The sequence below is a fragment of the Sturnira hondurensis genome, unplaced genomic scaffold (genome assembly GCF_014824575.4).
Source record: "Sturnira hondurensis isolate 20B ecotype Veracruz unplaced genomic scaffold, ASM1482457v3 Scaffold0020119, whole genome shotgun sequence".
NCBI lineage: Eukaryota > Metazoa > Chordata > Mammalia > Chiroptera > Phyllostomidae > Sturnira > Sturnira hondurensis.
The window spans coordinates 5,856,037-5,882,003 of NW_028092750.1; the positions used below are offsets into that span (position 1 = coordinate 5,856,037).

Here is a 25,967-nt window from a genome sequence, read left to right on the forward strand (position 1 = left end):
CCCTGCGCGCTCCCGCTTCCGGGTTGATGGGGCGGGGCCTGGGCGTGACGCCAGCGCGCCAAGGGGCGGGGCCCCATGAAATCCCCGGCCCCCCACCAGCCGCGCCCCCGCGCGCTCTCGTTTCCGGGGACAGGCCTGGCCGTGACACCAGATCGCCAAAGGGCTGGAGTGCCAGGACGCACCGCCCCCAGACACCACCCGGGCCACCGCCCCCGGCACTGGCGGGCGAAACCAAGTGTGAGGGGGGAGCCCACAGGCACGCGCGCTGGGATCGCCCATACCGCCTGCACTACTCTCGTTGCGGCCCGTGGCCACCCCTCCTGCGGCGCGGCAATATGGTCCTGCCCGCGGCCGAGGAACCCAAGGAGCTGGCCTTTGAGTTTAAGGCGGGAAAATGGCGGATTCCTCAGGGCGCGTCTCTGGGTGAGTTGGGACACAGCTGGTCTGGGTTTTGTGGGTGCCGGCGGCGGGAAGGCCCTTGTCAACGGCTGGGGGCACCAATGTTGGGAAACAGGGGACCCTCGGAGTGAGTCCTGACCCCTCTAGGTACTACCAAGGATACGCTGGCTCTGAGAGCCCCCCCCGGGGGGGGGTGGCGACCTCTGAGGTCCGTCTGCCAGTTCGAGTCCCTGGTCCGCTGCTTTGATCAGCTTGTGACAGTTACTTTATGCCTCGCTTCCACCGCTGCGAAACAGGCTGAGAACATCGCCGCTCAGCCTGTAGGCCTCTCGTCACCCTTTAAAGCGCTTAAAACCTGCCTGACTCTGAAGTATGATCTGTCGCTGTTAGAATAATTATTTTGTGGTGGACAACTGCTGGGCCGCTAAAATATCTCCTTTAATTTTCATCCGCCTTCTTATTTGCTCCGCCTTTACAGATGAGGTGATTGGAGGCTTAGGAAAGGAAGGTTATTGGTCCAGAGTCGCACAGCAAGAACTAGAAAGACGTCGGACACTTACCCAGTGCCGGGCGTGATTACAAGGCTGTGTTTTGTCTTATTTGTTCATTCGGCCAATGTTTATTGTACCAATGAGAATGAAAATTAGGTAGGCCCCTGAAATCACTTGTGTTTCCTCTACAGCGCTTTGCCCTGTGACATTATATTAGCTTTTCCGGAGGTACAGTAGCAGGTGGTACCTGAGGCCACACAGGTGTAGTGACTCCCAACCCCAACCCCAGGTCCCTGAAGGTTAGATCTGAGCTCATTTTTGTTCGACTCTAGAGCTCTGACTTAAATCCGAGGGAATCCTTGCTTTGTCCCTTTCCAGCATTTGAGACTCACTGGGGGTGACCTGTTTAAGTCTCAGGTCCTTGTCTGGAAAACAGGGATAAAGCAGGCTAACAGACAGGTATTTGTAAGGTCAGAGGTGGCTCCCACTGTGGCCTGGGTCTCACTTTGGGGTCTTCTATGCCAGCTACACAGGAGGTGGCTACAGTGTACTGAGCAAGGTGACCACCAGTACTGTGACTAGTGGAGCCTGTGACATCGGCAGGAGTCAAAGTGCCCAGGCCCCTCAGCCTGCTCCTCCTGCATGGCGGGTCTCCCCTTCCTGGCATCCCCTCCTCTTCCCATTCATCCAGACTAGAAACTGGCAGGCATTCCAGACTCTCCCACACTCCACAGATGACGAGCCAGGAGCTCCTACCTCACTGTCCCCTCACCTGTTATGTCAGGCTTCGTTCTTTCTTTTTTCAAATTCAGCGCAAGTGGCCTGGCTGGTGTAGCTCAGTGGATTGATCGCGGTTCAATTCCCAGTCAGGGCACATGCCTGGGTTGCAGGCCAGTTTCCAGCAGAGGACTCACAAGAAGCAACCATACATTGATATTTCTCTCCTTCTCTCCTTTCCTTCCTCTCTAAAGACAAATAAATAAAATCTTTAAAAAAAATTCAGCGCAAGTGCATAGAACATTAAATTGACCGTTGTAAGCAGACAATTCCGTGGCATGAAGACATTCACGGTGTGGTGCAACCACAGCCTCTGTTCTAGAACATTTTCTTCAGCCCAGAAGGAAACCCTGTCCCCATTAGCACCCACGCCCGTTCTTCATCCACCCCAGGCTGCTCCTGGCCACCACCAGTCATCTTCCTGTCTATGGGTTTACCCGTTTGGGATGTTTCATATCATATCATATCATGGAATCAGACAACATGTAGCCTTTTGTGTCTGGCTTCTTTCACTCAGTGTGATGTTTTGAGGTTCATTGTTTTAGCATGCATTAGTACTTCACCCCTTTTTAGGGCCAAATAATATTCAGGCTTTGCTATTTTTTTTAAATTGAGATATAGTTGGCATATAGTTTTAGGTGTATAACACAATGAATGACTTAATATTTCTGTATAAGTTCAGTTAATATCTGCCACCATAACGTTCTTTATATGAGAATGGTTAACATCTACTCTCTTGGCAACTTTCAAATATGAAACATTATTATCACATATAGACACCATGTTTTATATCCCAATACTTATTTATAACTGGAAGTTTGCACCTTTTGACCCTTTTCACTCATTTTATGCCCCCCTCACCTCCACTCTATTAGGGTGGTTACCCTTCTATTCTCTGCATCTATGAGTTCAATGTTTTGTTTTATAGATTCCACACATAAGTGAGGTCATACAGTATTTGTCTTTCTCAGTTTGACTTACCTCAGCATAGTGCTTTGTATAAAACTATATACATATATATTTAATTTTATTTATTTTATTTTTAGAGAGGGGGCAGGGGGAGAAAGAGAGGGAGAGAAACATTGTGTGGTTGACTCTTGAGCACCCCCTACTGGGGACCTGGCCTGCAACCCAGGCATGTGCCCTGACTGGGAATCAAACCAGTAACCCTTTGGTTTGCAGGCCAGCACTCAATCCGCTGAGCCACACCAGCTAGAGCACTAAAATTATATTTTTAATTCTTTCATTCATTGATGGACACCTAGGTTGTTTCCATGTCTTGGCTATTATAAATAATGCTGCAACGAACATGAGGTGCAGATATCTTTTATCCCAAACAAATGAAAACACTAATTTCATTTCATTTGTTTTCATTTGTTTTGGGAAAAATAACCAGAAGTTGGATCGCTGAATCATATGGTAGTTCTATTTTTAGTTTTTTGAGGAACCTTCGTACTGTTTTCTGCAGTGGCTGCACCAATTTACATTTCTACCAAGGGTTGCAACTTCTCCACATCCTCTACACTTATTATTTCTTGTCCTTTTCATAGTAGCTATTCTAAAGGTGTGGGGTGATGCTTTGTTGTTTTCAGTAGGAGTTCTGCAGCAGCTTTCCAAGTTCTCCGTGTCTTCAGTTTCATGGCCCTGGTCATCACGCCAGGGGCTCTCAACTATGACAGTGCAGACAGCTAGGGCTGGATCTGTGATGGGGACTGTACTATGCCTTATGGGGTGTTGAGCAGCATCTCTGTCCATGACCCATTACGCCAATAGCATCCCCTTCTGTTGTGACAGTCAGTGATGTTTTCAAATATTGCCAAATGTCTTGTAGAGGGCAACATTGCCCTTGAATGAGCACTCCTAAGTTTTTTGAATGACTAATGCTGTGTTGACTGACTGTGCCCCCACACACCCAAATCCGTATGTTGAAACCCTAAGCCCCCATGTGGTTGTATTTGCAGATGTAGCCTCTATGGTAGTTATTAAGGTTCAGCGAGATGAGGGTGGGGCCCTGATCCCCAAGGATTGATGTCCTTATAAGAAGAAACGCCAGAGAGCTTGCTCACATGTTCTGACTCTGTCTTGTCTCTTTTCCTCCTTACCTCCCTCTCTCTCTCTCTCTCTGCTTTTCCCCTTGGCTACTTACCTTTTGGACCTCTAGCCTCCAGAACTGTGAGAAAGAAATGCCTGCTCTTGAAGCCTCCCAGTCTCCTGTTTTATGATGGGAGCTTGCCCAGGCACTGGAGCACAGTGAGGGGCAGACCTGGCCCCTGTCCTAGGACCTTAGAGCCTGTCTTCTGCCCGGCTGCCAGTGGTTTCCATGAAACATGGCTCTGACCGTGTTCGTTTCCTAGGACCTGCGGGCAAAAGCCAGGGTGCCCCCTTTTTTGTACGGCTGGCGAGCTGAGAATGGTTTGTGTGTTCTTAAATGGTTGTTAAAAAATGTCAATAGAAGAAGTGTGTTTTGGACACATGAAAATTGTATGAAATTCAGATGGTGCTGTGTATAAAGTTTTATTGGGACACAGCCACACCCTTTTCTTTCTGCATCATCCGTGACTGCCTTGTGCTCCGATGGCAAGGTTTTGTAGTTTTGACTGTGAGCACGTGGCCCACAGAGCTGAAGATGTTTACTGTCTGGCCCTTTCCAGAGAGAGGTAGCTAACCCTTGGGCTATAGGACCAGGTCCAAGCCCATAAGTTGGGTGCTCAGACTGCCAGCCTGGCCCGGCGTGCCTGTCTCCTTAGCTAGAGAACATGCCCCATGTTCTCTAGCTAAGCCATAGGGCTGATCAGTTCCTGTTTCCATCACGCTCTTCTGCCCTCTCTCATGCCCTTGGTCTTGCTGATCCCTGCCTTAGAATGTTCTTCCCCATGTGCCTGAGCCACGGGTACTTTATTGCTCACCTCTCCCCACCCCTTTACCTGTCTGGGGTGCCTTCACAGTTGCCCAACAGGAAAACGCTGTTCTTCTCTCTCCGGAAGGAGCCCTGTTTCTCTCTCATCAGTATCCCTAGTAAACTGCAGGCACCTGACTACCTGCTGAGTTAGTGAACCCGTGGCTTGAGTTGAGATCTTTGAGGCAGAGCAGAAATGCTCACTCTTCTTGCTGTGGGCCCTTCTCAGTTCAGGTGTGGGGCTGCTGTGTGTCACCTCAGGTGACAGGGCTTCATATCCATCTTCCTGCCGAGGTGCCCATCTTCACAGAGATCAGAAGCCTGGGCTTCTCACGGGCTTCTCTCAGCCTTCTCGTCAACTACATTAACAAGGCCCCCTCTCTGTTTCAGGAAGCCTTCTGTGGGGGGTCCCAGCACTCCTGCTGGTGCTAAACCGAAAGGCAGACGAGCACAAGGTGAGTCAACTTAGAGTCTACCTCGTGACCCCGTGACCCTGTGAAGTGAAAAGTGATTCTGTTATCCAGCAAGTGCCTTTGGGGGAGGAAAAAACCAGCACAGATGTTTTTTTCACTCTATCTGGTCCTGGCCTTGACCCTAGGTACGCCCCTCCCTGATTCTCTGAGCTTGCTTGCCTGCATGCACAGCTCTTCCTGGCCTGGCGCATGCTCATGGCGACCACTGCCTCCATGCCCTGTACCAGGTTCCCTGTTAATTGTGGGTGTGCCAATGCTGGTGTGAAGATATGGTTGAAATCAATTTTTCTCAACCAAATTGTCCAGCTGTGTGATGTTGACTATGTCACTCTCCCTGGGTCTCCTTAGTAAAAAGAAAGATCCTGAGCTCCAGAGACATCTAGAAAAAATGCAGAATTGTGCATTTGATGCATTACCGAGCACCTACTCCCTGCAGAGTGGTGGAATGGAGCAGCAAGCCAGACAGACACAGTCCCTGCCCTCAGGGAGCTGGCTGTCTGGGACACAGGTGGTACCACAGGTGGCCCAACAAGTGGAAAAGTAAGCAGACCCAGGGTGCAGAGGATGATGACAGATGCCGTGGATAAAACAGCAGGAAGGGGGTAGCCTCTCGGTCCAGGGGAGGTGCTGGGCTGAGCAGAGCTGGGAAGGGGGCAAGTGCAGAAGCAGCCCACTGGTTGGAGAATAGTGGGGGTGGGGTCATGGTCATGGGAACGGAGTGAGTGAGCCAGGTGAGGAGGTGATTAGGTCAGAGGGATGCCCTGGTTGTGGTGGACCTGTTGCCTGGAGGTGCTCAGGCTTCACCAGCTGGTGGACCTGCAAGATCACCTACTGTCAGCCACCAGAGTGGCAGCCAGCCTGCAGGGCACAGGATGTTTCAAGAGGAGGGGGGCATGCGAGCAAACACAGTGTCTGGTGCTGCCGATGGCTCGGGACTAGGACTGAGTGTGGCTGATGGACTTTGGAACAGGGAGGTCTTGGTGGTGTTGCTGAAATGAGTTTTCTTCTGTGTGCTGGTGGTTGTGAGAGCCAGTGTGGGGAGTGGGGTTCGAGGGAAGAGGGAGGAGAGGAGGAGAGGAGGAGAAGCAGGCATTGGAAAGGGAAGCAGGGAGGTGAGGGTGAGCCCCAAAGGAGCAGGACTGGTTTGGGGGTGGGGAGGAGAGAGGTGGTCATGGAGTTTCCTTATGGGGTGGGGGCTGGGCTCTGACAACAAGAGTGGGAGTTCTCCCAGGAGCAGGGGTCCCTCCACATGGTGGGGCTGGTGTGCTGCCCTGAGGTTGGGAGGTGGCTGGTTGCCAAGGAAGGAGGGTATCCTGGGGCTCCTGCTGTCTTCCCAGTAAAGTAGGAGACGGTGCCCAGCTGACCAGAGGGATGGACAGTATGAGGGAGGGTCCCAGAGAGGGGTTGGACAGAGCAGAGGGCTGTGGGTGATCACTGGGGCTGCAGCGAGAGCCCCTGGAGGCTAGGAGGACAGGTGGGATCTCCTCCATCCATGTTCAAGGCACATGCATGGAAGGGGACCTGAGGCTGGGCTGTCACAAGGGAAACGCTATGTCTAAGAAGGGCCTTGGGGCTGAGCATGTCCAGGGGAGTGTTCCTGAGCTAGGGGAGATGGGGTGGGGGTGTGTTAAAGGCCGCACCATGCATGTGGGAAGGAGCAGTTGGGGTCATCACCATGGGGAGTGAGTTGGGGAGAGAGGAGGCTGCAAACAGACGGCCCTCTATGAAAGGTCTGTTCTCCTTTCCGTCTCACCCCTGAGATCCCCCTCTGCTCCTGTGACCTCTGTGGCTCTTCCTCAAGCCCAGGGATTAGTAGGTGTCCCATAAGTGTTCTTGCAGACAACAGATGTCCCATGCACACTCAAGGGTACTGAAGGACAGGATCTGAGAGGTGTAAGGGAGGGCCACTGGCACCCTGCTCTGGGGTAGGTGGTGTCAGTCCTCAACACACGTGGGTCTTCACACATCACTGTTGTTTTGTTATAAACCAGCAATGTGTCCCCACAGGTGGAAAAGTGGTCGAGTCCCGATACCTGCAGTATGAGAAGAAAACCACCAAAAAGGTAACACATAACGTTTGAAACAGTTCTGAAGGGAGTTCTAATGAACTTAAAGTTGTGAGACAAGTCATTTGAGCCAGGCACAGCCTGGTTCCGAGGGCACTATTTTTGGGGTTTTGCCCAGTTGCCTTGGAGATCATTGTACCCTTCATGCTGAGTCCTGTGTCTCTGCTGTGAGGATCCAGTCGCTTTGAGGATTGCTTTTGCAAAGCCATGATCTCTGTTGAAATGTAAAATTGTTCTGCCTCTCAACCCCATCACTCCTCTTCTGGAAGCAGTTCTGGTGAGTGCCCAGCACGCACTCCCTGGCCTTGGCTGTATTCACAAAATACCTGCAGGGCTCTGTCCAGTGTGTAGCTCAGTGGGTTGGGCATTGTCCTGCAAGACAGAAGTTCTCTGGTTGGATTCCTGGTTTCATTCCTGGTCAGAGCACATGCTTGGTCAGGGCGCATATGAGAGGTAACCAATTGATGTTTCTCTCTCACACTGCTGTTTCTCTCCCTCTCTTTCTTGCTCCTTTCCCCTCTTCAAAATAAATAAAATCTCTAAAAAAAAAATACCTGCAGGGTTTTAGAGCATGGCTATGGGGAAAATGATGGGCCTGAATCACCCTGTAGTAGAGGAAGAGATTCATGAACTGCTGGTGGTCACCACGAAAATTAACAAGTCATTGAAAATGACGGCACAAAACACTTAGCAACATGAGAACGTATTGTGTGATGTGTAATGAAAACACTTGCTGTGTTGCCCAATTATAAATTTTGTTTCTGTGTGTATGTAGTGAGAATGTGTTGAGGTGAAAGTTGTGTTATCCCTCTATTTTCCAAACCAATGTTTGTGGTAAAACTTAGATAAATAATCGTTTTTGCTATCTATCTTTTGTACTCTGGGTAGAGTGAATGGTGGATTCTTAAAAATTTGACTTAAGATCCAGCATGAAGAAACAGAATAGCTTTGATAGCTTTGCACAAACTGTTTGTTATGCTTCTTAGAGTAATTTTTTTAATGGACTTTATTTTTTAGAGCAGTTCTAGGTTCACAGCAGCAACATTGAGCAGAAGGCACAGAAATTTCCCACATACCCTCTCCCCCCACACATGCGTAGCGCCCCCAACTATCAACATCCTGCACCAGGGTGGTGTGTGTTTGTAATTGATGAGCCTGCGCTGACACATCATCGCTGGGAATCCGTGTTTTACAGCGTTGAAGTGATTTTCAACAAAGGATCACAGTCCACACACTTCATCATTTTAATGTTGCCTTGCAGACTTGGTTACAGCGCCCCCGTGTGTCTACATGCTGTACATAGTATTTCAGATCTTGAAGAGCTTTCCTGTTTTCTTTTTTTGCATCTTTCAAATTAAGGTAAAGTCCTCACTTCATATTGTCAGTAGGTTCTTGGAACTGCAGTGAAGCGATGGGTAACAGAACCAGTTTTACCAGAAGCTAATTGATGTAAACGAGAGTAAAGCTTCTATGATGTCTTATCAACTGTATGGGAAAGAAACAATGTTATTCGAGGACCTGCTGTATAATGTGCATAAAGTAAGCAATACTCTTTGCAGCATCCAATTCCACAGGTTTTGACAAATGGCTCCAGTCATGCACTCACTACAGTCAGTGCAGAAGGATCTGTCACCTTCCAAATCCTCCTGGTGCTGCTCTGATGGAGCCGTCCCCTCCCCTCCCCAGGCTACCCTAATCTGTTTTCTGTCCCTATAGCTTTGCCTTTCCCAGAGGTCATTTAAGAAGTGTCACATAGGCCCCAGCTGGAAGGGCTCAGTGGATCAAGCACTGGCCTGCAAACCGATTGGTCACTGGTTCGATTCCCAGTCATGGCACGCGCCTGGGTTGCCGGCATGTGAGAGGCAAGCAATCTACGATCTATGATGTATCTCTCACACAGCAATGTTTCTGTCCCTCCCTTTCTCCCTCCCTCTCTCTAAAAATAGATAAGTACAATCTTTAGAAAGTGTCACACAGGATGCAGCCTTCTATATCTGCCTTCTTTTGTGGGAAGAGCGCACTGGAGGTCCCTCCCTGTCATTGCCTTCGCAGTCAAGTGTCATTTCCTCCTGACGGCTAAGGAACATTCCCCTTTGTGGGTGGGCCATGGTGTGCTCAGCTGGTGAGGGACGTTTGGTTTGTTTCCCATATTTAATAATTTTGAATAAAGCCGCATTAAACATCTCTGCAGAATTCTGTATGCTCATGGTATCGTTTCTCCCACTCTCCCAGGAGCAAAATTACTGAGTGGTCGTGTAAGCAGGTGTGTGGTTCTGAGAAACCACTCAACTGTTACTCAAAGTGACTGCACCGTTTTGTTTTGCGTTCCCACCAGCCCCAGGGAGTCCCAGTCAGTACTTTGAGGAGTGAAGCCATTCCAGGGGGTGTGAAGTGGTATCTCATTGTGGTTTTAATTGCATTTGCATAACAACATGATATCGAGCACCTTTTTACGCTCTTATTGTCCATTCTTACATTTGTGGTAATGTGTCTTTAAATTTGGCCCATTTTTTAATTTCTATTTTTGCTAAAGATTTTATTTATTTTAGAGAGAAGGGAAGGGAAGGCCAAAGAGAGGGAGAAAAACCTGGATTAGGAGAGAAACATCGATCATTTGCCTCTCACGCGGAACCTGGCCTATAACCCAGGCATGTGCCCTGACTGGGAATTGAACCAGTGATCTTTCGGCTTGTTTGCAGGATGATGCCCAACCAACTGAGCCACAATGATCAGGGCAGCCCATTTTTTAATTGGATTGTTTATTTTCTCATGGAGTTTTGAGAGCTCTTTCTATATTTTGGATACCAACCCTATATAGTGATTTGCAAATATTTTCTCCCACCGTGTGGTTTGTCTTTTGTGGTTTCATTTTCTTAAGTATTTTGTGAGGAGCAGAAATTCTTGATTTTGATGAAGACCTGTTTATTGATTTCTGCTTTTATGGATTGTACCTTTGGTGTCTTATCTAAGAAATATTTGCATAACCCAAGATCGAAAGGATTTTCTCCCATATTTTCTTTTAGGAGTTTTATAGTTTTAGGTTTTGCGTTAGAGGCGATGATTCATTCTTTTAATCAATTTTTATATCTGGCGCAATGATGGAATTGAAGTGTATGGATATTCTCTTGTTCCAGTACCACTGGTTGAGACGTCCTTCCTTTCCCATTGTGTCGGCTCATCACCTCTGTCAGAAACTGACTGCTCGTGTACGTGTGCATCATTTTCGGACTCTGTTCTTTTCCGTCGTTCTACCTGTCTTTCCTTGGGCCAGTTCCATGCTGCTGAGGTTATCTTTAGCTTTGAGCAGGTCTTGAAATCAGGTGGTGTCAATTCTGCTTTGTTCTTTTCCAAAACTTACTCTTCAAGTTCCTTTGCCTTTCCATGTAAATTTTAGGCTTAGCTTGCCATTCCCCACCAGATCTCCTGCTGGGATTGATTGTATTGAATCTATGCGTTGGATTAGAGAGGACAATATTTTAAAAACACCAGGTCTTTGAATCCATGAGCATGGGATACCCCTTTATTTCGTCTCCTTGGATTTCTTTCAACAGTATTTTGTGGTTTCCAGTATACAGACCTTCCTGTGTTTAGTTAGGATATACCTAAGTAAACAAATACACCTAAGTATTTTATTTATTTTTTAGTTCTACCATACATGGTACTGTCTTTTAATTTCAATTTGCAAAGTTATTCATTACTAAAAATATAGTTGATTTTGAAAATATTGACTGTCTTATTTTGAAACCTTGCTAAACTTATTAATTTAGTAGATTTTAAAAGATTTTAGAGTTTTCTACATAAAGAATCATGTTTCAAAGAAGAGCATTTTATTTTTTTCTTTACTACCTGTTTGCCTTTTATTGCTTATTTAGACCCCAACATGAGGTCAGTAGAGTGGTGTCTGTGCTTGAAATGGTCTCACTCTTTGCAGGGTTTTCTTTCTTTCTTTTTTTACATTGTTATATTATTATTAATGGCTTGCTAGCTCCATGTGTTGATTGCCTTTTTGTGCATTTTGAAGATTTACACCTGTACCAAAACTTTGTTTTTCCTGATGACCAAAGTAATATACAGTCTGTCTATAAATCTGCCACATGCTACAAAGTACACAGAATATCAGTCATCTGTCATTGGTCGTGGCAGAGAGGTAATCACTAGGAAACACTTGGGTGGTTTTCTGTGTCCTACGTTCTATGAGGGTATCCTTTTTGATGAAATTAGTTTGTCCTGTATATGTGCCATTAAATGTCAGAACTCCTTAAGTCTGCACCTTGCCTCAAAGTACGAGCAGGGGCAAACCTTCTGGACCTCGATGGAGCCCCGTTTTACAAAGGGGAGGCATCTGGCCCCCTGAGTGTTGTGTGTTCCCTAACAGGCTCCAGCAGCAGGCACTTTAAAGCCCAGCGGGAAGAAACCTGAAGGCGGAAGGAAACCCAACCCACCCCAGAAGAGCAAAGGTGTGTAATGGGGGAGGGAGGGTGTAAGACAGCTGTGGAGCTCAGGAAGTGAGGACCCTGGGGCTGAGTTACATATTCAAGTACGGGAAGTAGAAAGCCCCTTTTTTCTTTCTGGGAAGCATCAGAAGCAAGAGCTGGGCCACGTGTTTCAGGGTATTACAGATCTGGGGCGTGTGGGAGAGCTGAAAGGTGGTGGCAGGGGCCAGGGGGAGGTCACTTCCCTCCTGGGTGGTCCCAGAGAAGAGCCAGGTTGCCATCATGGCTCTTCGCTGTGGCACCAGTTCCTTGATCACGGGTCTGTTTACCACTAGAGCCTGGGGTCCAGGACCAGAAAAGATTCGAGGCCTCATCCTCCTGCCTGTCACTGCCTGGGTTGAGTCTTCCTTGTAACGGCCTGCCTCAAGTATCTTTCTTCTAAAAGTTGTCACCAAAGTGTTGCGAAACGCTTTCAGTTTTCCTGATTATAGCTGCAGCATGTGTTCATTATAAAAATATGAGAAATGCAGACCAGGAGGGGAAGCTCCCTCACAATCTGCCACTCAGACCATCACTGTTAGCGGGTTTGGTGTTCAGGTCTAGTCCGTGTGTTCATCCATAGGCCCGGGAAGCCCCGCCCCTGCACACTGTAGCAGCTCGTCCAACACCCCACGTGCCTGCCTCTGCAGCGGGATTGGGCAGCTCTTCTTCTGCGTGTGAGCAGTTCACAAAGAGCAGAAGTGTTTCTTGGCCCTCGCCTCTTTGTTCAAAATGGTGACAGTGTTGAGTCTCATAGAAAAAAATTAAATATGTTCTCCTTCAACTTTGATTTCCTACTTTAATGTTCAGATCAAGGGTCAGCAAATCTTTTCTGAGTCAGATGGTAGATACTTTAATTAGGCTCTGCAGGGCAGACACTCTCTGTCATGAAGACTCAACTCTGTCTTCCATTTGCAGCATGAAGGCAGCCACAGGCATACAAACAGAAAAGGACATGTCTGTGTCCCAATAAAACTTTATTAACAGACACAGGAAGTAGACCAGTACACCAGTACACCAGTGCCCGTTTTACATGGTATAAGGCACAATTTCACATTTTAAAATAGAGGTTAAAAGATGAAGGGAACTACCAGGGAAGGTGAACAGTCCAAAAGTTACTGGAGAAAGAAGGAAAAAGAGCTGAGGGCATAATAAGTATAGGGCATGTATTAGACTCACATTGTGAACACGGCAGCTTTTGTTAAACTAAACAAAAACTTACTTGCATCTTGGGGTTATAAAGGCTGCTTCTCTTGTCTAATTTTTCTTTAAGATATATTCAAGTTGATGGCTGGGAGTTTCCAAAGATTTTTCTGCCTTCTCTACTACCTAGCAAGAAGCTTAGTTTTAGAAGCAAATGTTATTGTCCAAAAGGTTGCCTGCTTCCAGCCTAGGGGTGGAGCGTGGCAGTGACTGTTGACTTCCAGGGTTCTCATTGGCCCACAGAGAGCAGCGGCGTCCTCGGCAAAGGCGACCTGCAGTCCACGCTGCTGGAAGGACACGGCGTCGCCCCGCCCGACCTGGACCTCTCCGCCATCAGTGGTACGGTTTCCATTTCACCCTGTTTCCACAGCGGAGGGGTTGCAGTACCTCTCAGCAAGCTCACCTTAAAAATGCTTTCTTTGATCTTAGACAAAAGTGTGATCAGAAAGACTCAACAATTAGAAAAAACAATGTCAAAGAAAACCGAGTCAACGTCACTTTCTACCTCGCAGAAAAAGAACCCAGTAAGTATATGAAATGAGAGGGAAGCTGCTGATGGGTTGGATGAATCTCATTTATCTCCTGCCCTGTGCCCGGTGCTGTGTGAAGCCTGGGTCTCCGAGAATGTGCCTTTTAGGATAAAATAAACCAACACCCATTCTTAGGCCATTTGTAGAGCTCGCATCTACAAGGACACGTACAGGAGTAGATAGGTACAAATGCAGGAGCATGTGAAAGATGAGGTCGGGGCCTTGTTTGCGGTGCTGTGCTAGGGAAGGCGCCAGGCCAGGCCCTGTCCCCTGCAAGGAGGTGTCTGAGCTGTGGACTTACTGGGGTGGGAGGTTCAAGTCCTAATTCCAGAGTGGCACCTAGGGCCCTCCTGCTGGCCCTTGACCGCCCAGCCCCTGGAAGGGGGCTAGCCCATCCTCTTCCTTCTCACAGAGTGCCCGAAAGACTAAATAAGGTACTAGAAACAGCAGGTTGTTATCAGCGAATTATCAAATTACTGAACTGAATCAAAGTATGTATGGGTTGGGGTTCTGTCCCTCCCCTGGGAGAGCTGGATTTAAACCAGTTCATGGGAACCCAAAGTATCTTTCCCTTCCCCTTAAGGATCTCTCCGAGTTGATGGAAAGGATGGAATCCCAGACGTTACTCCTGACTCTACTGAGTGTAAAGGTGAACATGGAACTGTGTTCCTGGGTGACGTGGGTGGAAGAGCGGCCCCCATCAGCCAGGAGATGAAGTCCCCTCTGGTCTGAGCTCTTGTTCTGAACTTCACAGATGGAGAACAGTGTCGCCGCGTTTGAAGAAAAGGCAGAAAGAGATTTGTTAGCAATGTGCCAGGAGAAGGAGAAGCTCCAGAAAAAGGCCCATGAGCTGAAGCGCAAACTTCTCCTCTGTCAGAGGAAGCGGGAGCTGGCAGGTGTCCTCGATGCTCAGGTCAGCTGTGGCCGTGGTCTCTGAGCTGTGTGTTGCAGCGGGGTTGTGTGGTGGTTGTCGCTCCTCACCTGGTTCTAAGTCTGTGCTCAGCTTTGACACCACTGGGTGTTGGTAGGTGACAGTTTATAAGAGGATGAGCCTGTAGTGTTAAGTATCAGCCAGCAAGAGGGAACTGTCTCTTCGGTGCATACACGCACACGTTCATCAGGTGCCTACAGCCTGTGCTCAGTGACATGGAGACATGCTTCAGGCCAGCCCAGGGGGCCAGGGTGCAGGTGGAGGCACAGTCTTGGAGCCACATAGTCAGTGATGGGACACAGTTGTCCATGCCAAGGAAGGTCAGGGAGCAGCTGCTCGGAACCTAGAGAGGCCATTTGGGATGTGTCTTCTCACGCTGTGTGTGGGCCACTGTAACAGAGGCCCTCAGACTGGGCACCTGCACAGCTGACACTCCTTCTAGCCTGGAGGCTAGAAGCCCAAGATCAAGACATTGGCAGAGTTTGCTCTTTCCAGGGGCTGTGAGGAAACGATGTGTCCTGGGTCTCTCTCCTTGGCTTGGGATGGCTGTCTTCTCCCTGAGTCTCTTCATGTGGCGTTCTCCCTGAGTACATGCTCATCTCCAGACCCTCCTTTTGTAGGGACACCTGATGTATCAATCGGGCCCACTCTAGTGGCCCTTTGACTCAGCTCCCTCTGTAAAGAGCCCGCGCCCGGATCCGGTCACGTTCTGAGTTGCTGGTGGTTTGGAGGAGTCACGAAGTTAGCAGGGCACCATTCAGCCTTTGATGCTCTGTGTGTGCCTGTGTTCTTGCATGTGGCCAGGCCGTGGGCTGAAACAGGGCTCCTGTCCTTGTGGTGTGGAAGGAAAAAATGACAAGTAATGAATCCTCATAATACTGTGTGAGGATCCAGATAGTGTGAATCAGGAAAAGGGGGTTAGTTGGTGGGGACGGCCTTGAGGTGGGGCCGGCATTTCAGCTCAGTGCTCAAAAGCAGGAGGGCTCAGCCTTCCTGGTCCACTGTGATTCCAGTTGAGGACTGGCCCTGGAATGAACTGGAGGGTGGGTGTGTGTTCACGGCAAGGAGGGTGGCCAGGAGCAAGGGCAGAACCACCCCCCCCACTAAACCTCTTGGAGAGTTCCCTAGGAGGTCCCAAAAGAACAAGCCTGTGTCCTGACCTCATGTGTGCCACCATGAGACCTCCAGGCGACCACTGCAGGTCTCGCCTCACAGGCCCCTTTCCCTCCTGCCTGCAGATGGAGATGCTCAGCCCCTACGAGGCTGTGGCTGAGCGCTTTAAGGAGCAGTACAAGACATTCGCGACGGCTTTGGACACCACAAGGCACAAACTGCCCGTGAGATCGGTTCACCTGGGTGGAGACGAGAAACAGTTCTTAGGTAGGAAACGGGGCATCTGCTGGGAAAGGATTAGGAGGAACTGCCAGTGGGTGTGGGCACTTCCTCTGTGCTGGCACCTTTATCCCTCCTGTCATCCTCACAAACCTGTAGGTAGATGGCACGTCCCCCATCAAATGGCAGAGGATGCAGGGTGCTGGCAAGACTGCGGTTTGTCCAGGGTGGTGCCCCAAGTAAGGGCCATGCTGGGATTGGAGCCTGGGTCTGGTTTCCCGCTGACTTCCCGCCCTGCTGAAAGGCCTTCCTGGGGAGCAGCCTGCAGTCTCCCAGCCTTGGGGGCGCTTTACACGGTGCACTGTTGGCTGGGCAGTGACAGGGCTGCAGAGCCCCACCCTGTCCTGCCTTCTGCACAGAGTTGAGGGGCCCCTTTCCTGCAGGCGCCCCACCTGATCCTTCACTTGAAGAAATTGGCACGTGTGAAAAGTGCTGTGCTTGATCCTACAGTTCTCTTTAGAATAGTGATCTTACCAAAGCAAGTTTTCAGCTGCCCTAGTTTGGTTATTTCTAAGCAGAGCTCTCCTGAGTCTCTCAGTATGTTTTGCTTGAGGCTGATGTAGTGAAACCCGGCTGCCTGAAGCTGGGGGGACTTTACCTCCAGAACTTTGCACAGATGCAGTTCAGTCTCAAAGGGTGTTGCTGTATTCATCTCAGATAGACACTTAAAAAAACTTTAATAGCTTTATTGAAATGTAATTAAGGTACTATACAGTTTGCCCATTTAAAGTGTACACTTCATTGTTTTTTATTATATTCATAGGGGTGTGCAACTCTTACTACAATCTAATTTTAGGACATTTTTGTTTCCCCAAAAAGAAACTCAGTATCTATCAACTGTAACTTTCCATCTCCATTCCGCGCTTGGCCCTGAGCAACAACTGATTTCACTTAAAATCAAGCCTTTTCCGATGTGAAATCGTGTATGTCTGGCATGGAGTCTTGGAAAGCAGCCTTGCTGAACGAACACCTGTGTCTGGGTTTCCAGTTGTGTGGTCACTGTGGCCACTGGCACCTCTGTAACTCCTGGGCCCCATCTCCAAGAAGTCCCTTAGACAATTGCCAGGAGTTGGGATTAGGGAGGGAGTGTATGAGGTTTCTGTAACAAAGTTCCACAAACTGGGTAGCTTAAAAAAGAGAAAGTCATTCCCTCCCAGTTCAAGGAGCCAGAAGTCCAAAATTAAGGTGTGGGCACGTTTGGTTCCTTTTGGAGGCTCTGAGGGAGAGTCCGCCCAGGCTGCTTCCCGGCCTCTGGTGCTGGTGCCCAGCTCGGCCCCTGGCAGCATCACTCCAGCCTCTGCCTTGTCTTCAAGCGGCCGTGTGCCGTGAGCACCTCTGGATCTAAACTTCGCTCTCCTCGGAAGGGCACTCGTTATTGGAATGGGCCCCATCTAGTGGCCTCATTCTCACTCAGTTACATCTGTGAAGACCTCATTTCCAGTAAGGCCATAGTCACAGATGGTTGTGATTAGGACCTGAACGTGTCTGTTACGAGGGCACAATTCAGACTCTGTCAGGGGGAAAGAGGACATGTGTTTTTACGAACCCTTACAAGGTTCCCAAAATGTTATAATGTGTCGTGATGTGTGTGCATTCGGAGCAGGTAGCCAGGACACGAGGTAGCCAGGACACGAGCCAGGAGTGAGAGACGCTGGTTTTCCTTGAGCGAGTGGGACGCAGGACAGTTGCAGGCGGAACTCCACTGGGATGGGAGGTGCAGAGATGCTGGAAGGAAGGGAACCACGGGATTCTTCTTATTCTTTAAAGATTTTGTTTATTTTTAGAAAGAGGGGAAGGGAGGGAGAAAGAGAGGGAGAGAAACATCAGTCTGTTGCCTCTCACATGCACCCAACTGGGGACGGGACCGCAACCCAGGCATGTGCCCTGACTGGGAATCGAATCCTTGCTCTTGCACCTTGCAAGGTGACATTCAAGCAACTGAGCCATGCTGGTGAGGGCAGCCAGGGGATTTTTTTTTAATTACTTGTAGCATAGGCCATCTCTACCTTTTGCATTCGTTTCTGTTGGGGACACTGGAGGGGCATTCCAGGTCTGTTCTGATGACTGCTAGATGGCGGACACGCCCGACCCAGGTCCCAGGCCACCGTGGTCTTAGGCAAAGGGGCACAGAAGTGGTATCAGTGCACGGATGTCCTCCTTCACGACTTCGTGCGTTTGAGCTCTTCATAACATGAGAGCTTGCCAGCCAAATAAGGAAGATCTAGTCGGCCACCTGGCTCAGGTATGGGTTGCTTGGGGCACCTTGCAGCTGTGGCTGATGACCCTCCCCACACCCCCAGATGATTTGCAGCGGGAATTGACGACCACACGCCATCTGCTGGAAGAACTAGGGGTCTGCAGTTCAGAAGAAAATGGGAAGGTGCTAGACCTGCTGGGTGAACTCAAGGAAACGACCCAGAAGAAGGATCTGGAGCTCCGAAGGTATTTCAGAAAATAACAAAAAGATAGGGGGGAAAAGGACTATAAATTATTAAAAAAATAAAGTGGGTGTCTTGTAGGTAAGAAGTAAAGTAAAAGAGAGCTCTGGTCAGGCAGCAGCTGGCCGTGGGCAGCTGTACTGGGCAGAGAACCGCAGCTCTGGCATTTGTAGCGTTCGAAGGTCTGCGAGGCAGGGAGAGGGGGCGGGTAGAAAGCCCTCAGCCCACCCGAAACTCCGCTCGGGAGCTCTCCAGCAGCCTGAATAGAAGGGGTGTGAGAGCATCACCCCTCGTTCACTCCCTCAGAGCAGCACAGCACCGCACGTGCCCTTGGCTGGTCTGTTGGTGTTTTAAATGTGTTCCAGGGTAAGGCTTGGGGCAACTTTTTGGAACTTCGTACTGAAGTGTAAGAACAGACAGAAAAGGCGCAGATTGCTGCAGTACAGCTTGGAGGGTTTCACCAACGCGCACCCCCGGAAAACCAGCCTCAGGCCCGCCGCAGCCCAGGGCCAGCTCCCTAGGGCCACTCCCGCTTCCTTCTCTCGCTCTCCTGGGGGGGGGGGAGTTCTGACCATGGGGCTTTGACCAGAGAATCTGGTTTTCTTCTCCTTTACAATGCTAAACACACTTCCTAAGATGCCTAAAATATTTGAAAGGTACTCATGAAAAACACCTGCCGCTACTGTGGAGCTACCTTGTGTATGTGCCCCAGGATGAAATCGGGACCCCCAAAGCGTTCTGGAGGGCCAGAGTCACAGGTGTGAGTGGTTAGACACGCCCTTTTAGTACCTGTTTCCCTACCACCATGTACTTCAAGGGTGGGCTAGGGTGCTGCCCTGTTCATGGCTGTCACTCGTCCTGACATGGCATCGGTGCTCCCTAAATATTTCTTGAACAAAAGCATCTTTCCTTTCATGCCTGCCTGGTCCTATTCTTAGGGGTCTCCTTGTTTGACTCTGTTCAGACAGAGCTCGTTGACTTGTGCTTTCCCATGAGTACCTGGGAGGAATCGGCCCGGATCCACTGCCTCCACCCTGCCAGTGTGGAGACGGCAGAGGAACTTGGGCTTCGTCTGGCCCTTGGAGGCAGAGGGCTGAAATGTGTCAACCCTTCTGTCCCTCCCACAGGAGCTTTGCGCAGGTGCTGGAACTCTCCGCCCGAGCGAGCAAAGAGGCGGCCTTAGTCAACCAGGAGGTCTGGGAGGAGGCCCAGGGCCTTGCGGCCCCCCGCCAGTGGTATTTCAGCGAGGCGGGCCCCTGGGCGGAAACTCAGGGAGAGGCCAGCAGCCTGCCCCTCTCGGGCTGACACACCATATGCCATGTGCACCGCGAATCCACACGCAGGCCGTGTCCCCAACCCAAGTGGGGCTCTTCCTGCAAACTGTCGGGAGAAAGCACGTTATGTGCCACTTGTCCAGGGCTCACCTGTGCCAGAGTGGCACGGATGTGACATTCTGGAGACTTAAGCACTTTAGTCACTTAAGCAGTATAGCTATTTTTGTCTGAGAATCTCATCTGATATTCAAAAAATAAAACTGTTTGGCATGGGGCCTTGGTTTCTGTGTGTGGGGCAAGCAGAAGGCACATGTTGTTGCCTTTTCCCCGACAGCTGGTTCTGAGCCTCAGGACCTCTGAGGCCTTAGGAGTATTGTGCTTTCAGGATGTCCTGGCCTTCGGTCACAGGGCTGTTTTGCCTGAACCAACAGTGTTTTAGGGGTTGGTTTCAAATGGAAATTCTCCATTCAGCCAGCGTCCCAGTAGAGATCGAAGCGAGGTCCCTGCAGGCTTTCGCCATTGGGTCAGTCTGCACCCCACGGTGGGCTGTGCTGCAGGGAATCTGCCTCACCTGCTCTTCAGCTCCCGTGTGTGCTGCGTGGCTCCAGCAGCCCTCCTGGTTCCCGTGGACGTGGATAGGCCTTCAGCCTTACCACCCCAGGGAGGGGACGTGTCGACCTGAAATGCACGGCCCACCCCCAGCATGCACTCTGGGAAGAGACGTATTCCCTTTAAAGCCTGTTCAAACAGGCACACTTTGACCATAATCCCACCAACCCTTACACTCCCGACGGGGGCTTCCTGGGCACTGCGTCCACAGGTTGGGCGTTTACTGTTGCAGGTAGCGGAAGCAGTCCCAGTCGGACGCAATAGCCATTCCTGAAGACCATGCAGGTCAAGGAGACACAGGCTCTTCCCATCACGGGGGCCTAAACCTTGCAGTTTCCATCCACACTACCAACCCTTTCACTTCTGTGAGTCCAAGTCCACTGAAGCCCTCACTGGGGATACCCATGGAGCTCCTGGGTTAGCGTCTCAGAAACTTCACACCCTGACCCCTTCCTCTCCCCACCCCATGCGTGTGCAAAAAGCTTTGGGTCTGTGGAAGGGGACACCCCTGGGACCTTTTGTCAGCCATCCTAATTAGATTGGTGCCAGTTCTCTGTAATCACTGCCTTCTAGCTTTAAAAATTTCCCCAAACCGGCGAAAATGGCAGACTCGTTTGGGGTCCTGGAGTGTCCGGGGACCAGCAGGGGGTCTACCCCACTCACCCTCCCACATGATGCCCTCAGACCCCGGCTTCGTCCCCGTTGGACGCACGGCGCCCGGCTTACTTCAGTGAAGGGGGGGCTCCAGAGCGCTGCAGAGGGAGCCGGTGGTGTGTCGCACACACTGTGCTGGGAACTGAAAACTATTTAAGGAGCAACTTGGCATTGTGAACGTGAATTGTGTGCGAAGATTGCCATGATTTTTCAAAATGAAACTAGGTCAAAATGTGCTGGGTATGGAACAATCCGTGTTAAAATTTCTAAAGACCTGGAAAGCTAAAAATGACTCTGGGGGGAGGGGGCCAGGGGACCCTGAGGTAGGCGGAATGCTTGCTTATTATTGTTGCGTTTGCATTCCTTTAACATTTTGGTCATTTTCCCATCTGTGTCTGTTAGGTGTTCATTAAGAAATCCATCCAACAGAACTCGACCAAGCAGACTCTCGGAGTGTCATGCTCATGTTTAAGTCGCGGTGTCAGCCTCCGCACTGTCCATTCTGTAGCCAGACCCTTCTGTGCCGTGAGCAAGTCCACCCTGCACCACAGAAGGGCGCCGGCCCGTGTCCCAGGCCCACAGTGATCACACTCACAGCGCCAGCTGGTGCTTTCAGTTGTTCGGGGTCAGAGGGTCACTGATCTCATCTTCAAACATTGGGGTCTCTGTGGTCGCCAAGGAGGGACTTCCAGAAATGCCTGGAACCCAGTCAGTTCCAATTAGCTAAAAGGCAGGGCTGGGGCTTGGGCATGGGGAGAGTTTTTCTGTGGGAGAGGGGGCTCAGCCTGGGCTGCCCCAGGCCACTGGGGGTGGGGAGAACCCTGGCCTCAGGGTCAGTGGGGCTGCCAGGTGACCAGCAACACCTCCCTTCACAGCTAATTCCATCCTTCAGAAGCTGTGTTGCAGTAGGCCAGACAGACAAAGGACAAACTGCCCATGCCCCTTAGCCGGGGTCCCGAGAATAGGCAAGTCCATAGAGGCAGAAAGTGGAATAGAGGTCACCGGGGGCGAGGGGAGGGGGACTGGTGAGTTAGTGTGTAAAGAGCAGGGAGTTTATGAAGAGGAGGATGAAAAATTGGGTAGTTAGTGGTGATGGTCACAGGGCACCATGAGTGCATTGGCGCCCCCTGCTGTACACTCAGCAATGGTGACAAACGTGCAGTCTCATACCACCTTCTTCAATGGAAAAGAGAAAAAAATGACCAAAACAAGAAATCCAATAGTAGGGTTGGAAGATAAAATAATGAAGAATCTCCCAGAAAGCAGAGTAAAAAGAACAGAAATGGAAAATAGGAGCGAGTTTTTTTAAATTAAGATTCCATCCAGGTGGTTCTATATCTGACCAGCAGGAATTGTGGCAGGGAGAAAGAGAAATATTGTATAAAAGAAATAATACTGGTTGCAGAGGGACCTCTGAGGGCACAGCCCAGGGAATAAGGAAAGGCCCACTCGGGGAACAAAGTACCTCCAAACAGCAGATCACAACAGCATACACCTGTCGCAGATTTTCCAAGTCAGGAACCTGGGTCCTCATCTTCACGGTCTCCTGAGGCTGCAGGCAAGGTGCCAGCCAGGGTCTCACCCAGATGCTGGACGGGAATCGTCTGCTTCCAAGCTCAGCGAACCTCTTGTCAGTGGGATTCAGCTCCTCGTCGAGTGCTGGCTGTTCCACAAGGGCCACTGTCTCTTGCTGGCGGTGGCCGATGATGTCCCTTGCAGGAGGTCACCCTCAATTCCATGCAAATGTCTCCAGCACTGAAGTGTATTTAATGAAAATGATCGGGAGACAGAGTCAGATAGCAAGGTAGAGTGACCCTCTAGATCCTGATCACGAAAGGGACATCCCCGCTGAGGGGCCGCATTCCGTTCAGAAGGAAGGTCCCCCAGGAGCGGGGTGACACGAGGACGGGAAGTGGAACCATCGGTGCTGTGTTAGCAGCTGCTCGTCCCACTGGAGGAGTCGGCATACGTTTCAGAGCACTAGGGATTAGACAGTTTCGGACTTGCAGAGAAAAATGACGGGCACGGACGTTGGTGGCCACCATTCTCGGTGGCAACGTCAGGAGCTGGAAGACCGTGGGGCCAGGCTGTATGTGGGTGCCACTGAAGTTTTTCAAGATCATAAAAATGTTGTGAGGGCTCCCCAGACAGGTGGTGGGACTGGTGAAAAAAAAGGGCAATTGTCACTTGCGAACTCATGGTTTCTTTCAGAAAGGAAGTTTCAGTCAGGGAGCAGCCGATTCCTTAACCTGGGTGGTGGGCATGTCATCATGGGTCTGTCATTGCCTTTTGATCTTTACCTACGTGACAGCCCAGGGGAGGGCACTCAGGTCAGTTCAGAGGTGAATGAGGGGCCCAAAGTGTCCCTGCCTGTTGACACGGGTAGAAGAGGAAAGCATGGCTGAGGGCCCACTCATGGCCAGGTCTTCCAGGGGGAGATGAGGAAGGGGGATTGCAGAAACCAGGGCACTGCGCAGAGGAGTCTTACCCAACCCTTCCGTCTGGCTTGAATGAGTCCACCTTCCTTCCATCTTCCGGTCCTGGTACTGGAGATCCCACCCAAGGCCTGTAGGGGGCAGCAAGCCTGCCAGCTCACCAGTGTCCCCAGTGTCTCAGCTCTCTGGTCAATTCTGTCCGTCATCATCAGTTCAGATGAAATTGTTCATGTATTTGAATACTTAAATAAATAAAGTGTCATCGCTCACAGATTAAATTAGTGTTTTAGTATTTCCTTATTATATCTTAGCACACTTCTTTTGACAAGCTCATTTGAGAAAATTGAGATAACCATGGGAGAGTTACAAATCATCCAGAGAGAGATCAGCATGATTTGCATTTGGGGGCATGTAATTCTAATCGAGTTGCAGACACAGTGGAGTGGAATTGTGCATTTGTGACCTGACTCACTTTCATCTGCAGTGTGTAGGCATCTTTTTGAGTCAAGAGCCAGGTCGTTGCTTCCAATGGCGTAACACGCGCTGTTTTGTAGTTCAATCCTGCGCCAGCATCGTTGGGGGGCGGGGGCGAGTCCAACTCTCTCCTGGACCACTCAGCCCAGCCCTCACAAGTGCCACCTGGCCTTGTCCACACTGCCCAGCTGTGTCGTGTGGGACATTTGAGCGTCGGTTATCCTTGGCGGGGGCCACAGTTCTGTGGCTGTTGGTCTCCCGGAGAATTCTGCATCATAAGAAGGCTGGGTCTTTTTGGGGCGTGGGTGATAGAGAGAACCGGATGTGCCCGGAGACTGGCAAGGTTCAGCTGGCCTTCAAAGAGAAGGTGCTTGGGGGCTGTAGAGGAGTGCATGGTCCCCCCAGTTACATCCCCATGGAACTTGGACCCCCCAGAACCTGTGACCTTATTTGGAAAAGGGTCTTTGCAGATGTAATTAAGTGAAGGATCTTGAGATGAGCTAATCCTGAGTTATCCAGGTGGGTCCTTAATCCAATGACGAATGTCCTTATAAGAAAAAGGCAAAGGGAGATTTTGAGACGGGGCAGACAAGCCCACATGAAGATAGAGGCAGAGATTGGGGTGACGTGGACATAAGCCAAGAAAGGGTGGGAGCCCCCAGAAGCTGGAAGAGGCAAGAAGGACCCTCCCCTGGAGCCTCCAGAGGGAGCACAGCCCTGCCGGCACCTTGACTTCAGATGTCCAGCCTCCAGAGCTGGGAGGGAAGAAGCCTCTGCCGTCTGAAACGACAGAAGCTTGGTTGCAGTGCCAACTCCTGGGAAGCTCCTAGAGGCTCCAGTCAGAGACACGCGTGGCTTCTGCGGGAAAAAGAGGGTGCTGTGGCTTTGGCTTCAGGGCCCACCCCTGCCTGCTGGATTCATCCCCCACTGCATGGATGGTGGGGGGATGGTGCTCATCTGGCCTAAGATTTCTTTTTTATTTTAAAGCATTTATTTACTTATTTTTAGGGAGAGGGGAAGGGGGGAAAAAAGGGAGGGAAACATCAATATGTGAGGGAAATGTTGATTGGCTGCCTGTTGTACATCCCCACACGGGGACTTGTCCCGCAACCCAAGCACGTGCCCTTGACAGGGAATCAAACCAGCGACCTTTCAGTGTGCACGACAACACCCAACCTGCTGAGCCACACCAGTCAGAGCAAGCCCAAAGTGGTTCAGTGAGTTTGGATGAGAAGTGGCTTCTGAACTCTTCCTGGGCTGCCTCAGTTACAGGCAGGAGCTGTGGCCACCATGTGCAGGTAGCAGGATGATTTGGGGAAGAAAGGACCCTATGGCTGTTCTCCAGGAGAATGCCTTAATGTGAACGGGCTGAGCTGGATTGGGCCATCAGAACGGGGTAGAAGAAATGATGTGGAGCTGGACCGTGTCGCCTCCCATAAACTCAGGTGCTGGCACCTCTGTAGCACCTGCCAGGACCACGGGACCAGGATAGGTAGGTGCTGACAAATCACAGACACCACTCGCCCCTGAGGAGTGACTGTGAAGGTAGGTGGGGGTGAGGGACAGCAGAGCAAGAGGCTGTGCTCCAGGTGGCCGTGGGGTAAATGGCGCCCTCTGCCTAGACTGCACATCCATCCCCTACAGACAGGGCTTCTATACCCGAGTGCACAGTTTGTTTTTGTTTTCCATCAAAGAATGCGGTATGAGACTGCACATAATGTTTGTCACCATTGCTGAGTGTACAGCAGGGGGCGCCAATGCACTCATGGTGCCCTGTGACCATCACCACTAACTACCCAATTTTTCATCCTCCTCTTCATAAACTCCCTGCTCTTTACACACTAACTCACCAGTCCCCCTCCCCTCGCCCCCGGTGACCTCTATTCCACTTTCTGCCTCTATGGACTTGCCTATTCTCGGGACCCCGGCTAAGGGGCATGGGCAGTTTGTCCTTTGTCTGTCTGGCCTACTGCAACACAGCTTCTGATGGATGGAATTAGCTGTGAAGGGTGGTGTTGCTGGTCACCTGGCAGCCCCACTGACCCCCAGGCCAGGGTTCTTTCCACCCCCAGTGGCCTGGGGCAGCCCAGGCTGAGCCCCCTCTCCCACAGAAAAACTCTCCCCATGCCCAAGCCCCAGCCCTGCCTTTTAGCTAATTGGAACTGACTGGGTTCCAGGCATTTCTGGAAGTCCCTCCTTGGCGACCACAGAGACCCCAATGTTTGAAGATGAGATCAGTGACCCTCTGACCCCGAACAGTTGAGAGCATCTGCTGGCGCTGTGAGTGCGACCACTGTGGGCCTGGGACACGGGCCGGCGCCCTTCTGTGGTGCAGGGTGGATCTGTCCTGTGTATTCAAGAGCCTGTGTCCAGCTCCTCCCACCCGAAGGGACCCAGGCCGACCTCCATCTTTCCTCCCTTTGTGGTTCCCCCTACCTATGCTGCCCCACAAC

General features: G+C 50.5%; 1 protein-coding gene across 1 annotated transcript; it reads left to right on the forward strand.

The window, feature by feature from the left end:
- Positions 1-187: 187 nt before the first annotated feature.
- Positions 188-19,613, forward strand: HAUS8 (HAUS augmin like complex subunit 8). Its single transcript, XM_037029030.1, is given in 12 exon segments — positions 188-423; positions 4,954-5,018; positions 7,044-7,099; positions 11,478-11,559; positions 13,021-13,116; positions 13,207-13,301; positions 13,891-13,956; positions 14,062-14,220; positions 15,477-15,618; positions 17,931-18,072; positions 19,196-19,328; positions 19,330-19,613. Coding segments are annotated over 12 exon segments (1,269 nt in total). The 5' UTR covers positions 188-394; the 3' UTR covers positions 19,534-19,613.
- The last annotated feature ends 6,354 nt before the right edge of the window (positions 19,614-25,967 follow it).